We start from the raw sequence: 21,896 nt of genomic DNA, 5'->3' as shown, positions 1-21,896 counted from the left end.
TTGAGCTAATGAGCTGTCTGTGCTGGCAAAAGACAGACCTTGCAAGGTTTATTGTTCATACCAAGTTGGGGTGGCCCCTTTGCGCCACCATAAGCCCCCCTCTTTCAATTATAGCTGCCCATGTACAGTGGTACCTCTGGCTAAGAACTTAATTCGTTCCGAAGGTCCGTTCTTAACCTGAAACAGTTCTTAACCTGAGGTACCACTTTAGCTAATGGGGCCTTCCGCTGCTGCCGTGCCACCAGCGTGCGATTTCTGTTCTCATCCTGAGGTAAAGTTCTTAAGCTGAAGCACTATTTCTGGGTTAGCGGAGTGTGTAACCTGAAGTGTTTGTAACCTGAGGTACCACTATATTGGGAACAGCTAAAAACATATCTTGCAAATGGTGGGCAGGGCATGCTCCGTGGGGTAGTGAGATCAGACATGTCTCACCGCTTGCAATTTCAGGGGCCCCCAGGGTCCTTGTCAGACAGAGAACAACCAAAATCCTGGAGCCATGGAAGAGGATTGGAAAAAGTTCAAGAACTATCTACAAAAATATTGTAAAATGTTTGAGTGTTAAAATGATGTGGGATGTGAAGGTATCATGGCATTGGGGATATGGTTAAAAGAGTTATGAAAAGAAGAATTTTAAAAAGGAGGGGGTATGACTAGAATAATATTATGTCAAAGTATATAAGGTGGAGTAAAGGATCAAGATAAGGGTAATTAGAGACATAATAAGTGGAAACATATAATTATAAATGAGGTTTGAAAAAGGGTTAGAATTTGCTGAACTTGACGGAATAAAGAGGAATACAAAAAAGGGAGATGTGAGGAGGTCAGGAAAGAGGGATATGGAATTGTGAAACCTAAAAGTGGAATTTTCCTTTCTTTTTCTTTTTCTTTCTTGTTAAGTGTGTATTTTTTTGTCTGATGTCTTTGTTTTTGTTTTGTTATATGTGGTGTATGTTTTGTAAAACTTTAATAAACATTTTATAAAAACAAAAAAACAAAATCCTGGAGCCATGACTCTTATAATTACATATAACTGAAGAACCTCTCTTGGACTTCTTGGATGGAAAGCAAAAGGAATGAGTAAGCGCTGCCTGGATTGAAGACTGGGAAAACATCAGCAGAGGGAGGAATAAATGGATATTACTCTAAACTGAACATCGGATTAGGATGAGGAAGACTTGCTAACACAACTGACAGATGGATAGCTGGAAGTCATTTCTATCTATCTCTCTTTCTCTTAGTATTTTGTTATTATTCTTATCTTTCTGTCTTTCGGCATTCTATTATTATTTCAGAGAATCGTAGAGTTGGAAAGGACCCTGAGGATTCTCTTGTCCAATCCCTTGCAATGCAGGAATATGCAGCTGTCCCATACGGGGATTGAACCTGCAACCTTGGTGTTATCAGCACCATGCTCAAACCAAGTGAGCTATCCAGGCTCAGAATGATTTCTCTTAATATTCCTACTTGTTATATTTGCATGCAGATGAAGATGATCAATAGTTTGCAGGACCTTGTGTGAGAGACAGGGAAGGGGAGAACTGGGAGGGTACATCATTTTCTGTATGGGACAAAAAATGGCATATACTTGTGATAGAGAATCTTATATTTTTCTATCTTTCTTCTTTTCTTTTTGTTATCTTGGTGTGAGTTGGTGTGTCTTTTATTGTACTGTGAAATTTTTTTAATGAAACTTTATTTAAAACAAACAAACAACAAACCAACCAACCAACCAACCAACCAACCAATATCCTGGAGCCAACACTGATTTCCAACCCATGTTAAACTCAGCACTGAGCTGGCTGCACGTTTAGCTCTGCTTTCTGAGCCTCTGCACTTTTAACACAATACCAGTTCTTCCAAGGTTTGAAAGGAGAAACCATGCACACCTATCATAATACTGTGTCAGAAACACATCAGCGTTATGGAAAAGGACATATTCCATGGGGCAAGTACCCTTTGCCACTTAAGTGCTTGCAATTATTACTCACTCCAGACATGCATCAAGGTACGATGCTGAGTTATACACTGACACTTATAAATTTGGGTGGCAAATTTGGGATTTTATTTCTGCCTGCATCGTTGTAGTCAGCGATGGAATCATGACTGAACACCAGCTCTTGTCTAAGAAACATGCCATGCACCAAGAAATAAAGAACAGGGAGACAATGTGAAGAGCCACTAGCTTCACATTGCTTTGGGCAGATGTATCTGAAAGGCACAGAGACACCAAGCACATCAAAAGCCATAGCTGCTTCTGTGTTTCAGCTTGTAGAAGCTTCCCCTACACAGCAAACCAATTTCACGTGTGGAGTAACACAGTTAACCAGTGGCTGCTGCTGAGATGCCAGGAGACCAAAGCCTTTCCGCAACACCTGCTCAATAAGCTCTGGGGAAATAAAGCAAGGACCTGAGAGGAAATCATACTTATGCCCGTTCATTCCTAATCCAATTGCTACACGATCACTTGGTGACCTGGAGGAGTTGAGCAAAGGAGAAGTTAAGCAAAAATAGTAAAGGGCATTAGGCACAGCTTATGTGGACATTAGGTTATTCCCAATGCCACCTGCTACTGCACCATTTTAACTATTTTTTGTCTAAGCAGCAAGGTTGCTTAAACTTGGCAAGGTGTAACAAGTCAAAACATGTTAAATATGGGATTTAAGATTAGCTGTGAGCAGTTATGGTTCCCTTGGCCCCAGGGCAGAATGCAATTGCTATCTCTCTACACACAAAAGAGGCCGTCTGGGGACCAAGAAGTGAAGAATGACCTTATCGGAAGCTACTGAGGGAATTTGGCAAGGAGAAATGTAATTATCTACTGGAATTTGTCCGCAGGGATTCAGACTCCCTCCTCACACATCCTTGCTCTTGCAACACAGGAGAGGAACTCCCGACTTACAAGTGTCCAACACACACAGTTACATTTCTTTGGAATCATCTGCAGTTGGCAAGCAGCTCTGTTATGCCTGTAGAGTGGTACCTCTGGTTACGTACTTAATTCGTTCCGGAGGTCCGTTCTTAACCTGAAGCACCATTTTAGCTAATGGGGCCTCCTGCTGCCACCGCGCCACTGGAGCACAATTTCTGTTCTCATCCTGAAGCAAAGTTCTTAACCCAAGGTAATATTTCTGGGTCAGCGGAGTCTGTAACCTGAAGCGTCTGTAACCTAAAGCGTATGTAACCTGAGGTACCACTGTACTGGTAGTTTGGGGGCTTTATCAGAGTCACCAGAACAGGCTATAACAGTATTCAGTGTGGGGCTGTTGTTTTTTAAATAGCTCTTTCACTTAGGTGTTCCTTTTTTTAAAAAAAATGTGCAGGAGAATAGGGCCCTGTGGGACTTGACGTCCTTCCGCGAGGCCTGCAAGACGGAGCTGTTCGCCTGGCCTTCGGTCTGGGCCCAGTTTGACCTCCCCCCTATGGGACCCTGTACCTCTTTGGCCCTTTTATTGGCTCATGTGGGACCAACATGGATAGCTGGCCCTGATGAATACTTGAGGTTCCTGATCCCTATGGTTGTAATTCATGGGCAGTCATTTAATTTTATCCTGATTCTAATTTTTAAGCTGTATTTTAATCAATTGTTTGATTGTGTTTAGCTGGGGAGGGCGGGGTATAAATAAAAATTTACTTATTACTTATGAGTTCATGGTTACAAAACAGTGAAAGTTCTGCAGTCACCATTCCTGTTTTTAAACAGGCGGAAAATTTCATTATTTTTCCAGAAGGCACCTAAGCAAGCCCACTGCTAGCTAAGATCTGAACCCAAGAACAAAGCAATACTCCCACTTCCACTGTATTTTTATAACTGCAGACACATTGTTCAACTTTGCTTCGCTGGTGTATAGTTTTGGGTGGCATGCTATCTGTCTCCTTTATAGTCCCTATTCTATCTGAGAGAATCACAGAATCGTAGAGCTGGAAGGCTCCCAAGGGTCATCTAGTCCAACCCTTTGCAATGTACGAATCTCAACTAAAGCATCCATGACAAATGGCCACCCAACCTCTGCTTAGAAACCTCCAAGGTCCACAACCCCCTCAAGGGAGTCCGTTCCACTGTCAAAGAGGAACCAGAGTAAGAGCACTCTATTTTTATTAATTAAATTAATTAATCAAATTAATTATTTAATTATTTAATTAATTTATTAAATTAATTTTAATTAATTACAAATTCAAAACTGCATGTTTGTATACTCAGAAGGAAAGGGCCACACCTCTTTGTCCTGGATCACTCCCACATGGGCTGCAAGGAGCAAATAGGAAGGCTATGCAGTCTTTGGTGCAAATTGCATTTTTCTCAGTCAGCCATGTAAGCAGGCAAGACACTCTGAACTGCAAGCCAGGCTTCCTCAAACTCATCCCTCCGGATGTTTAGAGACTGCAATTCCCATCATCCCTGACCACTGGTCCTGCTAGCTAGGGATCATGGGAGTTGTAGGCCAAAAACACCTGGAGGGCCGAGGTTGAGGAAGCCTGGGCTACGCAATGACTCCATCTGTGACTGGATGTATCACCCCTTGGGCAACCAATTCCTAAGATAAGTATGTTGGTGAAGATGCCCCCTCAGCTTCCTGCCCCTAGAGTGACCTGGCTCTCATAAAATACTTGGATCTGTAGGGCAGAAGTGCCAGACACGAAACATCTCATCCTTTAGGCTTAAAAAACAACAACATCCCTCCCATGTTATATTGCAAGATTAAAGAAAGAGAAAATCAGATCAAATACCGCAAGCTCTCTGCTAGGGATAAACTACAGAGGCAGGACACAGGCTCGCCTCCCATAATTCAACTATTAAGATGATTAATCTTGCCAAAGACACCCTTGGCAAAACATTCTATTTAAAAAAGAAATGGGAGGGAAGCAGAAGGAACTGGTCAAGAACTGAAGGGGAGCTGGGGTGGGAGAGGGGGAAACAGAATGACGATTCGCAGAGCAGCGCCAAAACCAGCAAAGAGTCCCATGGGCTACCACATCTGAGCTCGAAGGGGAGGCAGTCAAAGGCTGCTTTGTCCCACTTTGAAGGCACTCTTCCCCAGAGGCTAGCAATCTTCAAAGACAGCCTTCTCCTGGAGAGAACTTATGAAATATTACAAAGTTTCCCAGAGCTTGCCCTAGTTTTCGGAGCCTCTGACAGAATTTGGCCTTTTTGATGTAAGAGAAGGGAGGGCAACAGGCAAAAATGAAAAAGATACAGAGGGGCTCTTGCGAATCACAGGACAACCTTGCCCATACGTCCACACGTGCACCTCCACCCCACCCCCCATCGCTAGTCCAATTAATCTGATGTGAAGTTACAAGACTTGGGCTACAATCCTAGCACCACTTACCGCAAGGAACAGGCTAGGTAGACATTCTGTAAGCACTGCACTGTAAGGCCACTGAGTTCCACTACAGGTTTTATACTGAAAAGGCATTTGAAAATATGCAGTAAAACACAGCTGAGGTTTCCAGGAGTATTTATAGTTTGTTTGCAGAGAGAATGCCCTTCAAACACTAAAATGAACCTAAGAGTATAAGACCCCTGCGGGATCGTTGTAGCTTTCTGTTTTCACAGTGGCCTAAGGGAAGCCCTTGTGCAATAGCCAGAGCTGGCCCCAAACCATCTAGCTACCTGAAGCAAATGCGCTTCCACACTCAGCTCAAGGTGTATAGTACCCAAGGCTAGTCAATTTATTTTGGCACCTGAAGCAGAAAAGTCCCACAAGCGTTCCTCCATCACAACGGCAGTAAAAATACAACAACCATAATCACCATGACTTAAAATAACTAACCGATACTGCAGATCTGCTTTCTGAGGCAGCTGTCTAACACTAGGGCCGGCCCTAGCAATGGCACTGTCCTGTTCATGTTCCCCAACAGCTGTCATTCAAAGGTATGCAATATAATTTGTGGTGAGCTACACTTCCCACTTCAATGCCCATTTACCAGTTTGGAGAGATCTTTTTGGAGGTCGCTGGAATCCCTTTTTGTTTTTACCAATCTGGCCAATTAGGCGTCATTCAGCAAACCCAGTCACCACATTGCTCACACCCAACTCTTATGAAAGAGTAAAAAAGAGACTAGTCCCAATACAGCAACTTGACTGCTCCCATGTTCTGCTGTAATGCACAAAGACAGGCCTTGCAATGCCTAAACCCTTGGTAACTTCCAGGCTAGATTACGGCAACACGTTATATGTAGGGCTGCCTCTGAAGATGGTTTGGAAACTTCAGCTGGTGCAGAATTAAGTGGCCAGGTTGCTCACCGGGGCAAGACTGTTTGCACATATTACACTGATCCTGGCTGGACTGCACTGGCTTGCTAATTAGCTTCTGGGCCCAATTCAAAGTGCTGGTTTGGACCTATGAAGCTTGAAATGGCTCAGGACCACAATACCTCAAAGAGTGCCTCTCCCCATATAAACAGACAGGACTCTGCAATCATCCTCTGATGCCCTTCTTCATGTGCCTCGTCCAAGAGAGTTTTGAGGGTGGCAACATGAGAACAGACCTTTTTTGCAGTGGCTCCCCATTTGTGGAAGGTCCATCCAGTGCCTTCGTTATACAGTGGTACCTCGGGTTAAGTACTTAATTCGTTCCGGAGGTGCGTACTTAACCTGAAACTGTTCTTAATCTGAAGCACCACTTTAGCTAATGGGGCCTCCTGCTGCTGCTGCGCCGCCGGAGCACGATTTCTGTTCTCACCCTGAAGCAAAGTTCTTAACCTGAAGCACTATTTCTGGGTTAGCAGAGTCTGTAACCTGAAGCGTATGTAACCCGAGGTACCACTGTATTTCTTTTAGGTGCCAGGTAAAAATGCTCCCCTTTAACCAGACTTTTGGCTGATTAATATTCTACAGCCTTTTAAATGTGTTGGGGGAAAGGGTGTTGTTGTTTTTTTGTTTTTAGCTAATGGGGCCTCCCACTGCTGCTGTGCTGCAGCCGCGCAATTTCTGTTCTCATTCTGAAGCAAAGTTCTTAACCCAAAGTACTATTTCTGGGTTAGCAGAGTCTGTAACCTGAAGCGTCTGTAACCTGAAGTGTCTGTAACCCTGTACCATTGTATCTCTTTTGTGCTTTTATCTATTTTTATCTTGTGAGCTGCCCTTAGATCTTCGGATGAAGGATGGTAGATAAATAACAACAATACTTTGGAAATATATTGGAATTCCCACAAAATCTGTGCAAACACACAGAGAGAGATATTGAGAGAGAGAGAGAGAGAGAGAGAGAGAGAGAGAGAGAGAGAGAGAGAGAGAGAGAGTACTAAGTCTTTAAGCCTGCCCTTCCTCAAAATAATATTATTATTACAGCTTCACTTCCTGTGGTTTTGTCCCCACAGGGAAAGGAAAGGTTAGGAAAATTATTCAGTGGGACTTGACAATGTTGGAGACTTTGAACTAAGCAATGCAGGTGTGCACCTCCACAATATAATCCATTTTGTGATTACCTGCTTATGAAATGGCATGAAGTCATTATGGTTTATCTTTTTTACAGAAGGAAGTTGGCACATTTAGTTGCATTAAGGAAGGTGGTGCTTGAGAATAATTAAAGAAAAACAAGCAGAAGTCACTCTGGGGGCAATCCCTTCTATGAAAGGACTATGGAAAAGAACAAGGAGAGGGGGAGTTAATTCACAACAAGGTTAATTTACTCTCTTGGAGAATCAAGGACAAATAAAAAAATAATATAATTACAAGGAAGGGCAGAGTCACAAATAATGTGGCCAGGTCCCTAAGGTACATGGTACCCTGGCTCCTGCATGTGCTATTCTCTTGCAGAGCAGAATAAAATTCCTACTCAAACTGGATTAACAATACTGGAAATTGCATTAGGCAACATGGGCGGCAGGATGGTGCAATGAGAGTATGAGCAAGGGAAACAACATTAGGCTCTGCGACTATTATTACTGCCGTTATTAACTTGTCACTTTGCCGTAGTATTGCCTGAAAGCAGGCCAACATGATTGAATTACTGGAGAGGAGAGTGGAGAACTGTTTCTTGGTAAATATGACAACATTAACTCTTTCCTAATATTCTCACAACTACTCCCTGCTTCCCCCCGTCCTTATACCCCTTCCCCAACAAGCTGGAGAAAACCACTAGGGCAGATTCTTTGCTGAAAGAATCTTAACAAGAGAAGGACTTATATTCCAACCTTCTTCTTTTTTTAGCATACAGTACTGCCACAGTAGGTTCAGCTAGGCAAAATACTGCCCCGCCCTTGAATCCAATTTATTTATTTTATAATTTATTTCATGCATTTGTTTCCCACTTTTTTAGGCCTTCTCACTTTTGTGCTCCTGAAGTAATAGCTCTCAAAAGTCCTGTGACAGCATGGAATGCACATCCCTCACTCTGGGAAGCTGACAGTGTGATTTCTTAAGCCAGTTCAAACAAAATGAATTGTTTTGAGTGTACCATGGAACAGCTTTCAAAAGCTGCAGTTAAAACTCCCACTTCAACTGCTTGCTGAATTTTCTGCACATCTGTAGTGACAACCTGCTTGGACTACTGTAATGCACTCCATGTGGGTCTGCCCCTGAAGATAGTGGCGGTGGCTGGTGCAGGTTGCGGTTGCTGGGTTGGTAGGTGGGGCAGCCTATAGGGCAATGTGACACAGGGCCTGAAAGCCCTGCATTGGCTGCCACTGAGCTACTGGGCCCAATTCAAGATGCTGGTAAGGTAAAGGTAAAGGGACCCCTGACCATTAGGTCCAGTCGTGACCGACTCTGGGGTTGCGATGCTCATCTTGCTTTATTGGCCGAGGGAGCCGGCGTACAGCTTCCGGGTCATGTGGCCAGCATGACTAAGCCACTTCTGGCGAACCAGAGCAGCACACGGAAACACCATTTACCTTCCTGCCGGAGTGGTACCTATTTATCTACTTGCGCTTTGACGTGCTTTCGAACTGCTAGGTTGGCAGGAGCTGGGACCGAGCAACAGGAGCTCACCCCGTTGCGGGGATTCGAACCGCCAACCTTCTGATCGGCAAGTCCTAGGCTCTTTGGTTTAACCCACAGCGCCACCCGCATCCCTCAAGATGCTGGTACTAGCATATAAAGCCCTAAATGGTTTGGGACCCAAGTACCTAAAGGAGTACCTGTCCCAATAGCAGCCACCTTGGGCCTATGATTGCCCAGTGGGGTTTTGGGGGTGGAACTGAAGAAGAATGACCAATTTCCCTATATTTCTCTGTTTTGTTAATCACAATAACATATATATTATTTCAGTGATTAACTGAATCCTAAAGGATTCAGAGCAAGATGACATTAAGTGATGCTTAATACTCTCTGTCTCCTCTCTCTCCACCCACCCACCCCTAATTAGTGTAAGATAAATTATGGTGGCAGGATGGAGAGGAAAGTTCAGGCAGCTAGGTACTACTAGTGAACATCCTTCGTGAAATAAGGAAGAAAACGGTCACTGATTAGAACATAAGAAAACCCTGCTGGATCAGGCCAGCATCCTGTTCTCACAGTGGTCAATCAGATGCCTGTGGCAAACCAACAAGCAGCCTCTGAGCACAAGAGCACTCTTCTGTGGTTTCCAGCAACTGGTATTCAGAAGCATTACTCAGAGCCATCGATAGACATCTCCTCCAAGATCTTGTCTAATCCTCTTTTAAAACCACACAGGTTGGTGTCCATCACTGCCTCCTTTGGGAGTTCCATCGTTTAACTAGGTGCTGCTAGTGATTTTGGCCAAAGCAACTTACATCAAAATAATTTCACAAGAAAAAAGCATGAGCAAGAAAACCCATCTGAACTATTAAAATATATAGACACTACCAATGTTTTAAAATACCCATTTCCTTAGTTAGGTCATTTAATTATCACATGGTTATTTGAGACCCTTTCATATAACATCTGAGGCCAGACATACATGGTAAAATAATGGGAGAGTGGGAAGAATCCAACAGGTTGGGAGGGCCAACCAAGCCACTTAAGAGTCAGTTTAGGGGATGCTGTTATTGGCTACACTAAGAACAGTTAGTAATGGTCCTTAAACAGATAAGCAGTGCTTTATAAACACTGATGCATCAGAATCTGTACATGTGGTTAGTGTTGGAGGAACAGCCTGGTGCAAGTACTAGCCACAGGTCACACAAGACAATGAGATACTCTAGGCTTGAGTTCAAACCTTGACAGAAATTCATGTTTTGAAATCATCAAGGAGATTTAGGGTCAACTCTGATTTTGAAAAGCAAAAGCTGATCTGAAATAAACAGGTGCCATATATATACCGTATTTTTTGCACCATAACACTCACTTTTTTCCTCCTAAAAAGTAAGGGGAAATGTCTGTGCGTGTTATGGAGGGAATGCCTACGGGTGGCATGCCTACAGATTTTCCTCCTCTAAAAACTACGTGCTTGTTATGGTCGGGTGCGTGTTATAGAGCGAAAAATACGGTGTGTATATATATATATATATATATATATATATATATATATATATGAATGAAGAAGGCAGCTATAAAATTTGGACGGGAAGAAGAAAAAGAACATCTATAACTTTTTCATATATATACGTCTGTGTCTGTGAAAAATAGAAGACTTCACAGCATGTCAAAATCTGAAGCACACATAAATAAAAAGGCTATGAGGGAAGAATTCCAGTGCAAGATGCATCTGCCGTCAGAAAATGTGTACGCCTCAATGATCGCTGGTGAATTAGAATATGGAGATGTGAAAAATGGAAAACAGAACTTGCATCAAACAGCAGATTCAAAGGGCAAAATCACACACTGAGCTGTTTCATCAATGGCCCATCAAAAAGCCTTCAAAATAAATGGCGCTGGCACAAATAGGAAAACATTTAATTAAACTCTATTCGAATAAGTCATCCTATAAAGAAATATGCTTATTTACTCTGCAGGTTATTCATTAAGAGTCAACATTTGTAAAAAAAAGTCATTTAAAAAGTAGAAGTAAAGTCTGGGTGCTGCCAAACTTTTCAAAATTATCTGTATGCAAGTTCAGAAACAGGTTTTCACTATTTATCACTATACTGTGTACATCTAAACAATAAAGTTTCAAGCTGGAGAAATGACTTTTTGCAAAGTGCACGAGCAACAAAGAGCAAAAAACCAAAACCCTTCCAATAAGATTGGTAGGAGTAACACACGTGAACCAGATGAAAGTCAATCATTTTCAGTAAGTCACTGATGCAATCCTAAGTATGAAGTCTTGAAAACATCTTTATTTGTCTGTCTCTATTGGAAGCCACTCAAGCAAACTGTCATTCAGAGGTCCATAGTGGGTAGAACAGATGGTAGCAACAAAACCCAAGGGCCAGTGGGAAAAAGAAAAGCAAGGTATTAATCAAATGAATCACATGATAAAGAAAAAAAGCCCCTCCCTTCACTGGTATGGAAGAAAAATATGTAAACTTTCTCTCTCTCTCTCTTCTCCAGGAAGCTAAGTATGTACTGTGTTTAACAGCTGCATTGGCAACTTAGCTCAATAATAAAACCTTGAGCTTGTTATGATGCTGGACTGAGTGGTAATCCCTGCTGTGGTGAGCCGTCCTTTCCAACTTACTTGCAAACATACTGCCTTGTTCCGACAAGGTGTTAGAAAGTGAGAATCAAGCTTCTGACCTCACACGCCCCTTTCATGAAAAGCATTCCCATCACCAGAAGCACCTGATATCTCTCATTCAGTCAATTTTAAGCAAATAGAACTATTGGGCTTCAAAACACCTCACTAAGGTCATGGCTTATGGTTATCCAAATGGCAGAGGAGGATCTGCAGTAGGTAGATGGACAGTCCTCCTCTGCTCCAGAGGATTTGACTAGGAAGCCTTCTATTAAACCATTTTGTTAAAATTATGCTTCAGTCTCATCAAAGCTGCCTTTTGATGAGCCGAAACTCTGGCTATGATACTGTGCTCTAGCCCCAAACCCTAGAAATCCTTATTCAAAGACGAGTTGGAATAATTGCAATAAACAAAAGCAGGGCATGGACTAAAACGAACCTGCTTGTGCATAAAGTGCATTTTGCTCTCTCCAGCCAAAACAATTCTAAGTCACACAAATATACCAGAGTATTTCTCGAGGGTTCCTTGCTTCATGCTCCCCCCGTTGGACTTGTTGAAGTCAGTTGGCCCATAACCTGTTATACTGGGCCCACCATCTGCTGTTGATACTACACTGCACATTGACCAGTGTGACCAGCAGGGTATGAACAGCTCCAGCAGAGTCACCCAGCAAATGTCAGGGTGTTTCTGCTTCCCAGCAGCCAGCTTTTCCCAAGAGTTCCTGGTTGAGAAAACTCCTTACCCACTCAGTTCAGTTCAAAGTGTTTAATGTCTCATGGCGATAAGCATAAACACACTATCTGCATAAACTTAAAACATAAACATAAAAAAAATGCTAGTACATCACAAACTAATCTACCGCGATTCAGTTCTCTGGTCTTAGAAATAAAACCTTGTCCAGATAAAAGTTTACAGAGAGATCCACTAGCACTTTACAGTGCTAGCTTCCCATGTTGTACTATCACCATAAAGCACTGAGAAAAATCTCACTCACGCCAATACTGCTGACTCTTAAACCAACCCCTGCACCTACACCCATTCCGTAGAGAAAGGGAGGGTGGGTGTGTCATACAAACATGCAATGGGCTAGCACAGAAATATGGTGGGAGATGACCGGGCTATGGCAAAGTACATTTCACCCCCTTGACAGGTGTATCGGGAGACAGCTGCCACACTTACCACTAGCTGAACAAGTGTCCCTCTTAAGAGGTAAGGCAAACAACTTTCAAGGAAGAGTCACAGTAGCAGCAGCAGCTAATTGTAGAGCATGGATTGCATTGAGCAATCCTGGATAGACGGGATATAGCGGTAGCCATACAGAGGTAACTATCTGTCCCTCCCTTTACTGGTGTCCCCGTTGTGTGGTTCACCCATGTCAGGCAGAGAAGGAAGGAATACTTTTCTTTCTACTTCCTGAAAGCTGTGTCCTTTACACCAGAGAAAGAGAACCTTCCCTTTCTGAATCAATAAGTTTATAGCCCCTCCTCCTTGTGAATGAAGGGGAAGGACCACTCCTGAAGTAACTGAAATGCCTCCCAGAGTCAGTGGAGAATAGATAATATCTCAAAAGCTTGTAGGCTTCACTTTTGGCAGGAAGAAATAAGTCTTTAAGAAAGAGCCCATTGAGAAGCTCCATAAACAAACTTTGAATTCTACACATTTATGTTTTCTTTCATGAAACTGGCTGACAGAGTCAGTGACTGACTGCAGGCTATGCTTTAGTACCCACTGATTCGCAGGGAGATTATCTTTATTTGGTAGTCCATACCCAGGACAGATTTTGGAATTACTTGCCTTAAAATAACTATTCTTTTCGGCCCACTGGAATTAGGAAATGGGTTTTGGTCCCTGCCAGCCACTCACCGTCAATTAGAGGCTCAACCAGCATTCTGAAAGCGAGATTGTAGGCCCTACTGCTGAAGTTAAATAATATTTCATAGTCCTTTCCTTTTCTACAGTTGAGCACAGTTATACAAACTTATCATCCCATGGCAATAAGGACTGTACAATGGCAGACTTTGGTACCGCTGACTTTGGCACCATCAGGTAATGGCCGCTGGTGCAGGGAAGAGCCTGACCGCAGGGCTTCTTAAATTAATTGGCCAAAGAGTTGAACTAGCTGAGAAAATGAAATTGCTCTCTGAGCCAGAAGTTCTATGATAGACCACCACCATGCTGCTGACCTTTTCTAACCCTTAGCTTCTGACTGTTCTGCTCTTTACTGCAGTTCCAATCAATTTGCCTGTTCAGTGGCCCGCAGTTTTCAGAGACACCTTAACAGACTGAACTGTCTTTACATTAACCACAATCCATATCCCTGGCACAGAGGCTGATTTTCGTTAAATGCCGCTATTAGCTGCCCCATTATATGGGGCTTCCTTTGATAACCCAATGCCCCTACCCAGCCAATCTCTAAACCTGAAAGCCAGCAGGTGTTTGTCCAATCAGAAGTGTTGCCACATCTATACTGACCCTTAAATTTTGATACCAACAGGGCTTTGCAGTAGTTTTTGTTAAAGCAATTCCAGAAGCACTTAGGTTTTATGGTTTGTAGCAAGAGAAGAGAGTATAAATGATTGCTACAGTTAAAGAGACCCTGAGAAACAGGATGTTCCATTCTCAACTCTATACTCAAACACAGTGACAATGGGCATTGCTTACCTATCTCAAAGGTTGAGACAATGTGCCAAAGGAATAAACTTCAAACTCAATACTTAAAGTCAAGAATGGTAGATACGTTTTTATTAAAGGGACAATTGACGACAATTAAAAAATAACTGTTAGATTTGCATGTGCACCAAACTCAAAGCTACTTGACTTTATTCAGAAGGTATTATGTAAATTCAATAAATTGGCTGAGGGAGAAGCTAGACTAGGGGGTAACTTCAACTTTAATGTACAAGCAGTGTCTCTAAAAGCCTTGAGCAAGGACACCACCTGGAAGAACCTTTTAAAAGATAAAAGACCTCCTATGACTTACTACAGCTCTTCCAAAAATGGGGCTTATACAAGATACGGAGAAAATACAAAAGATTTCAGTTTGACATTTGCTTCACCCCAACATGACTCCTGATCCATATTAGACTTTTTATTGCTTAAAAGATAAAGGGACCCCATACCGTTAAGTCCAGTCACGGACGACTCTGGGGTTGTGGCACTCATCTCGCTTTAGTGGCCGAGAGAGCCGGTGTTTGTCCACAGGCAGCTTCCGGATCATGTGGCCAGCATGACTAAGCCGCTTCTGGCGAACCAGAGCGGTACCTATTTATCTACTGGCACTTTGACATGCTTTTGAACTGCTAGGTTGGCAGGAGCTGGGACCGAACAACGGGAGCTCACCCTGTTGTAGGGATTCGATCCGCCAAATTTCTGATCAGCAAGCCCTAGGCTCTGTGGTTTAACCCACAGTGCCACCCATGTCCCTTATTGCTTACTCCACAAATTAATTCCATTCACACAGTGAACATTGATAATATCAGCGATCATGCTCCAGTAGAAGTGACCATATGACCGAGCAATGAAATCCAAACTTTGACATCATGGTCATTTAACCAGCCAACTACCTAAAGGAAAAGATAGCAGAAACCCTACAATTCTATTTCAAGGAAAACGACAATGACAACACCAATTCTACCAACCTTTGGGAGGCTATGAAAGCAGTGACAAGAAGTATCTGTATCAAAGAAAAAGCATATATTAAAAAACAAGTCTCTACAACAATAACTAAACTAGAAATGGAAATTACTGAGCTACTAACTAAATATAAAAGTTCAGATTCAAAATACCTCCTTAGAGGAATTGAACAAAAGAGACAAGAAATAGACTCCTTAGAAATTAATGACTCTAGACTTTTGGCAGATGTAAAAAGAAAAAATCTAAGTCAGGGGTACACAGTATGCAAAAAAGCAATGGCATTAAAACATTTTCTCCTGACTTCTGCTCAGAATTTGCCTTTGATTCTAAATTATATACCTCACGATGCCCAAATTAAAAAAAGAGATATCCACAATTTCTTAGAAAACTTACCTATACCATCATTAACTCATGATGAAAAAACCTTTTTAGATAGCCCCATCTCCATAGAAGAAATTGACATTAACCGAAACTACATAAAGCCCAAGGACCTGATGCTTTCACTTCTGAGTTTTATAAAAGATTCAAAGAAATATTATTACCATATATGGTCCGCCTATTTCATGACCTCTCCCCCAAATAGATATGAAAATGGCAGAAAAATAATTACTCCTGCAAAAGACCCAGAATAAATGCCAAATGAAGGAGGCTGGGGTATTCCAAACCCTGATCTATATTTTATTGCTAACCAAGTAAGACATGCTGTCCCTTTTATTTTAGATGACACCTCAAAACAATGGCTCCAGTTGGAAAAAGAACTTATCAAAAGAATACCAACCTCTGCAAACCACTTATTAGAACTGGGCTAAACGTTCTAAACAGATTCACACAAACCATACTTAATGCACGGAAAGAGAAGGCAGGAATCCTAACTCCAGCACCGTCTCCACTGACACCCCTTGCCTTCCACCCGTGCTGTTTTCACAACACTTCATGACAATTTTATGTTGCAAAAGGTCTATACTGGTTATCTGACTTTTATAACAGAAATATAGCACTATCAGACCAAGAAATACGGACTAAACTAGGAAAATTAAAAACCCCTTGGCTGCTACTCCACCAAATCCACACTTTCCCTGGCTAACCCAGTTTAACAGTAAGGCAGTCACAAGACCATTAACCCCATCTGAAAGACTTGTAATATCCACAGAAGGACATGGCCCAGGTATAAAATCTGCAAAATATAAAATTCTACTCAGTGCATCGGTGGGTTCACTTGATCCTATTGAAGACCAACGGGAATGAGATTTCAACTATGAACTTGACCCAGGTCAATGGCTTAGACAAAAAACAACAACAAACCTTTAAATCCATTTTGGTGAGCAATAGGAAATTAATCCCTAATCCCTAGGAACCTGGTAATGGCACCTTACCATGTTACTAGAGGGGTGCCCCACACCCGGTACATATCTACACATGTGGTGGGAATGTACAAAAATCCAGCCTTTCTGGAATTCCATATTCCAATAAATTAATAAAATATTGAAATAACAGTTGAAAGTCAAACCATAATTAGCTTCATTATATATATTTCAAGAATATATGGACTTACATAATAAATAATTAATAGGCCATTTATTACAAGCGGCAAGACAGAATGTAACCCGACACTGGATTTTTCTGGCACAATGGTAGACAATTGGTACAAAACAGTTTGGGAAATAGCCCTCCCTGAGAAATTAACAAAAAGAAAAACTTCAGTTGATGTGGACAGATCGAGAAAGATGGGTTTACTCCAGTGTGGTTTAATTTCATAACATATGCCAATATCCTAGAAAATGAACAATCTCCCCCATCAGCATTTGGCTCAAACTGGTTGATCTAAATTTAACTTTAAACATAAATTATTACCTTCACTTCCACACACATACACACACTGGTTTCACTGATAGCATAATAGGAAAAATGACTGTTACTCATACTTAGCCTAAGCACAATCACAAGGGCTATGTGATGTTGAATGCTATTTGTTAACTCTCTTCTATCGTGTTTCCTCATTGTTGCTGTTATTGTTTAAACCAATTCACAAACCAAGAACTTGAACACTGACCACTGATAATGAGGCATATATCATAGATGTTACAGCAAATTTATTATGTTTTTTTTTTTGGATATACAAATGAGGAGACTTGGTCTACTTATTTGTATCATTTATCATTCCTATGATCCTTGTTTATGACCCCCTCGCCCAAGTTATTTAAAAAAGCAAGCAAGCAAGCAAGCAGCTACAGCATGATGCTGCGTAGGGATAAACCAGGGATTAGGCGATTGGTTAAGTTAATGGGCCATATTGTTCATGGTGCTAAAATGGCCTGTGGGCATCTTGTTGCACATTACTAGCAAACAAGCCTCCTGTGAACCCTGTCAGCAGTAGTCTCCAGTAGCTTTCAAGATATTTAAAAACAGCAAACCTGGAAAAGCCAAGCAGGGCAAATTAAGCCACTCAAACCACATCAGAGTCCTAAAAGCTTAAGATAAACCCAGGTTTTAACTTTGGGGTAAAATCCTAAAAAAAGCTCAACAACTTCAATCCTAAAAAAAGGTTAACAAGTTCCCTTCAATTCACCAAATCTGGCCCTCTTTGAAAAAAGTTTGGACACCACTGTCTTACATAAATATGTAATAAATAGTTCTAACATGGGGTCTCCCATTTTCTCCTACACAAATATTATCTGTGCAGGTAACTCATAAGTATGAAGCAGTCTTGTGGTTTTCCTCAGTTTATAGAAAGGAACCAGAGTGCCCTTTTTAGATGAGGCAAAACAGCAGCTTACAGTACTTCTTAAATCATTTCTCTTAATTATTCAAGTATAAAAGAAGAGCAACAAAGGTTACTGCCTGCTCTGGATGGGGACATTGCTGATTTGCATGTATATGCAGCATCCTTTCACCTTTGGTCCTTTCCAAGCCTTAATGCTGCTCATGTTTGAAAATTTAAGTGCACTAATGATGATGAGGTCAGCAGCATTTGATACAGGCACAAATCATCTGACAAAATTCCCTGTTGGGGGTCATATATAAATATATCTCTTGTCTGCAACACAGCCAGCTGTCATGTGCTCAGTTCCCAAAGTGGGTCTGTTGTCCTTGTCTGAGTCCCTCAGACGTCTGTACTTCAGCTTGTGGCACTGATCACACCTTGAAATGTTTTGCAAGCGGATGAGGTAACCAATAAACATCATGCAAAAATGGAATAGGACATTCCACTGGATTCAACCAAAGTCTTCAAGTCTTAACCTGAACTCTACCCCAGATCTACACAGCCTAAGTGCAACCATCTTTGGCTCCCTCAAACAAATTTAGACATTGCAGTCATCTGAAGGAGAATACTTATGAGATGGCTAATTTGACATGTCCAGTGGGGGCACCATTTGGGGGCAATCAGCCAAGCTTGTAAAGAAGCCAGTTCTAATTGGAATAACATTAAAAGTTTTATTTCCTTTGTTTTCAACAAATGTTTGCCACCATCTAGGATGGCTTGCATTTGCATGAAGGCAATGGTCTTATTTGGATGCCATAGTTTCACGTTACGGTAATGATCCTTGGGCTCAACTGCTGGCCCCTTTCTTTCTCCTCGATGCTTTCTTCCCAAGCACCAACAGTCAGCTGGTTTTTGGTGTTTAAAGCATGCTTATATAGGGCTTGCTAAGCCCTTTGTGTAGTGCTTCCCAAGCAATTCATAGGCAGTGTGGAAGGGGCTTTGTAGGCACTGCAAAGCCTCTTTCATCTAAGCCCTGTCTTTACCAGCTCCCCACCTGATGTTAGGTGTAAGGCAGATGGTTTTGGCTTGGATGAAATGGCCTGGTGGATCAAATGGGGAAGTGTGTTGGTCCTAATTAGGACTGCATGCCAGAGGTTATGCCAGAATCTACTGATAGATCTATATGTGGTTGCAGAAAATCAGCAAGAGCTTCTGTCTTTCAGCTACAGTGGTACCTCAGGTTACATACGCTTCAGGTTACAGACTCCGCTAATCCAGAAATAGTGCTTCAGGTTAAGAACTTTGCTTCAGGATGAGAACAGAAATCATGCTCCGGCGGCGCAGTAGCAGCGGGAGGTCCCATTAGCTAAAGTGGTGCTTCAAGTTAAGAACAGTTTCAGGTTAAGTACAGACCTCCAGAACGAATTAAGTACTTAACCCGAGGTACCACTGTATTTAACAATGACAACAGACAGGTATGTTTTATCCTGCTCATTCCTAAATTGGGCTGCTAAAAGAAAAAAAGAACTGTGTGAAAGAACTGTGAGTTTATGTCCAGAATGAAAACTAAATTTGGGGAGTTAGTGGTATTCAGAGGCAATGTATTAGTTAATCCTAATTTCGAGATTGCCCCCTGCCCCATTATTTTGTATCTAGCTCTGGTTGGTTGACTTTAGGATTCTGTTGCTACTGACACTACTGTTTGTTGCATAGTTCAATAGATGTGGACACTCAGCACAGGGCTTTAAAGGTTTCAGAAGTCTGCAGACTAAAAACCACTGTCTCTGGTTGTGCACTGGATAGGTTACAGTCCTGAACAAGATATGGTGCTGAGTTCTTTTGTCTAGCTACTATTCACTATTACCAGTGAAATCTGAGATCACAGAATTGGAAGGGACCCTGAGGGTCATCTAGTCCAATCCCCTGCAATGCAGGGATCTTAACACATGGTCCGCCATCCAGTTTGAGATCATACAGGACCCCACTTAGCTAGCAGTTTTATTGCTGCACCACTAGATGTGAGGAAGGAATTGCTATCTACATTTTAATAGGCATCAATGTCCCATTTATTTTATATAATTATTTGTAAAGCGATTTCAACATGCAAAACTTGATACTCTTGAGAAGCCTCAAATATGTCATCTGTCTGGAGGACATGAAGCATCAAGAGACCCCACACTTACAAATGCAAAAGGAACACATTTGATAAAGGAGCAGTTGCAAGAATGCAACTGAAGGGCAAAAACAACATGTCCTAGACACACGTACTTGTCTGATTTGTATGAGACATAGAATGAGACTTGCATAATAGATGCCATACACAAAAATAGTATCTAGCTGAAATTAGACTGAATGAGTTGGATAAACAGAATTACTGATTGATGTTGGATCAGAGCCACAATATTGTGCCTGACATCATCTCTCCTTTAAACGGCACTTCCTTGAATCCTTACTGACCACATTAATTAGAAGTCTGTCTTATTGACCGTGATAGTACATATCCCTCATCAATGGGACCAGACCACCAATCTCAAACCAGAGCTCCTCTTAAAACGTACCTTTCTCAACTGATTAGTTTCATGATTACTCAAATGAGCCAAGACATTTATGGGTTAATCTACACACAGAGAGAAAGCACTCCGGTGACAGTGCTTCTTCAGAATGCACATCCGAGGCTGCATGTTTCATTGCTAGCCCCAAACCTGCTGACTGTGGAAATCTAGCTTTGTCTTTTCTCCAACATGTTGATTTTCATTTTACACATACAATCCTGCATGTACATTTTGTAGTCCAAGAACAGATGCACCATCGTGTTTTCTGGACGTGTAAGATTGGTCATTAATCCTCATAAACCTAATGTGTTAAGCCACAGCACAAACTAGGAAGGCAGCAAACATTTCACAAGTGCTATGAACTGTGATTTGGATGTTTTCTGGAGAACCCCCCCCCCCACAAAACATAACTAATCGGCAGACAAGCTTTTCAAACCATTATGTAATTCGCATTAGATCCGAAGATAAGACGTGTGGGAGAGGATGGCTTGTCTAAGCTTAAAACTGAGTCCCTGTCAGGAAATGAGGAATGAAATTGGTCCTGGAGACACATTTCATAGGTACCACAAAGTTGCTCATACAACTGTGAGCTAAGAACACATCTTAAACTGCCTTTTAACAGACATTTACACCTGCCTCATGGAGTTGGGAATGAGCACAGTGGTACTACACTTTTCTACAGTGAAAACTTCAGGGAGGTTGAAAGAGATTTCTCTTTTGTTTCTGTGGTAAAAAACAAACAAACCTGAGAATTCCTGCTCTGAAACCAACACAAAGCAAACAAAAACTGCATCTCCAAAAAAGGTACCAAAGCAAAAAGCCCTATAACCCCAAACACAATATAAAAAAGGATGAGTAATTCCATGCAGCTGGAAGGGCAAGCTTTCATACTGAAGTCTCTGCACTAGGTAGAGTCTTGGCAGCATTGCCAATAGGATACTTACCAGGCCGTAAGACCCTGATTTCCAGCAGGTTAGAGGTTCTGTCTGCCAGTCGTGTCCAGCTACTGTTGTAGTTCTTCCGCCAGAGCTCTGCCACACATTGGTACTTTCCTGCCTCTGTGTCACTGGCCCTGCTGATGCTCAGGCGCACGTTGTTGCTGGACTCCGATTTTTCAATGGCTGTCCTGGTTCGAAACCCAATGTACCTATCTCCCCACTGAACACCTCCATCCCGAGTGAAGGTGACCAGATCGTGAAACTCGGTGCTGCCTGCTGGCTGAAAGCGCCACGTCACAGACACTGGGACCCAGGATGGGTAATGTGGTTTGATGATGCATTGTAAATCAAACGACTCGTTGTAGGTCACTCCAGGGGTGCGGGAGATGGCTGTAACTGCAAAGCCAGCATCTACCAAAAAGCAAAAGACACACACACAGTGAATATTTCAACAGTAACTGTAATACCACTGGCACGTCAATTTCTGCAACTACAGTAAGAAGTGCTTTCCTAACAGCAGCTCACAGGAGGTGGGTCTGGTAAACTCTTATT

At 42.1% G+C, this 21,896-nt stretch overlaps 1 protein-coding gene across 3 annotated transcripts in view; it reads right to left on the bottom strand.

The window, feature by feature from the left end:
- Nucleotides 1–21,896, bottom strand: part of IGSF3 (immunoglobulin superfamily member 3) — a 116,654-nt gene that overhangs the window by 13,865 nt on the left and 80,893 nt on the right. For all 3 annotated transcript variants that reach the window (XM_053386433.1, XM_053386431.1, XM_053386432.1), the window contains one exon: nt 21,351–21,755. In XM_053386433.1, coding sequence (XP_053242408.1) covers nt 21,351–21,755 — 405 coding nt within the window. The remainder of the gene's footprint in view (nt 1–21,350; nt 21,756–21,896) is intronic.

The sequence above is a fragment of the Podarcis raffonei genome, chromosome 4 (genome assembly GCF_027172205.1).
Source record: "Podarcis raffonei isolate rPodRaf1 chromosome 4, rPodRaf1.pri, whole genome shotgun sequence".
In the NCBI taxonomy this organism is placed as follows: Eukaryota; Metazoa; Chordata; class Lepidosauria; order Squamata; family Lacertidae; genus Podarcis; species Podarcis raffonei.
The sequence above is the reverse complement of the archived record's forward strand: the minus strand, read 5'-3'. Positions and strand labels throughout refer to the sequence as shown.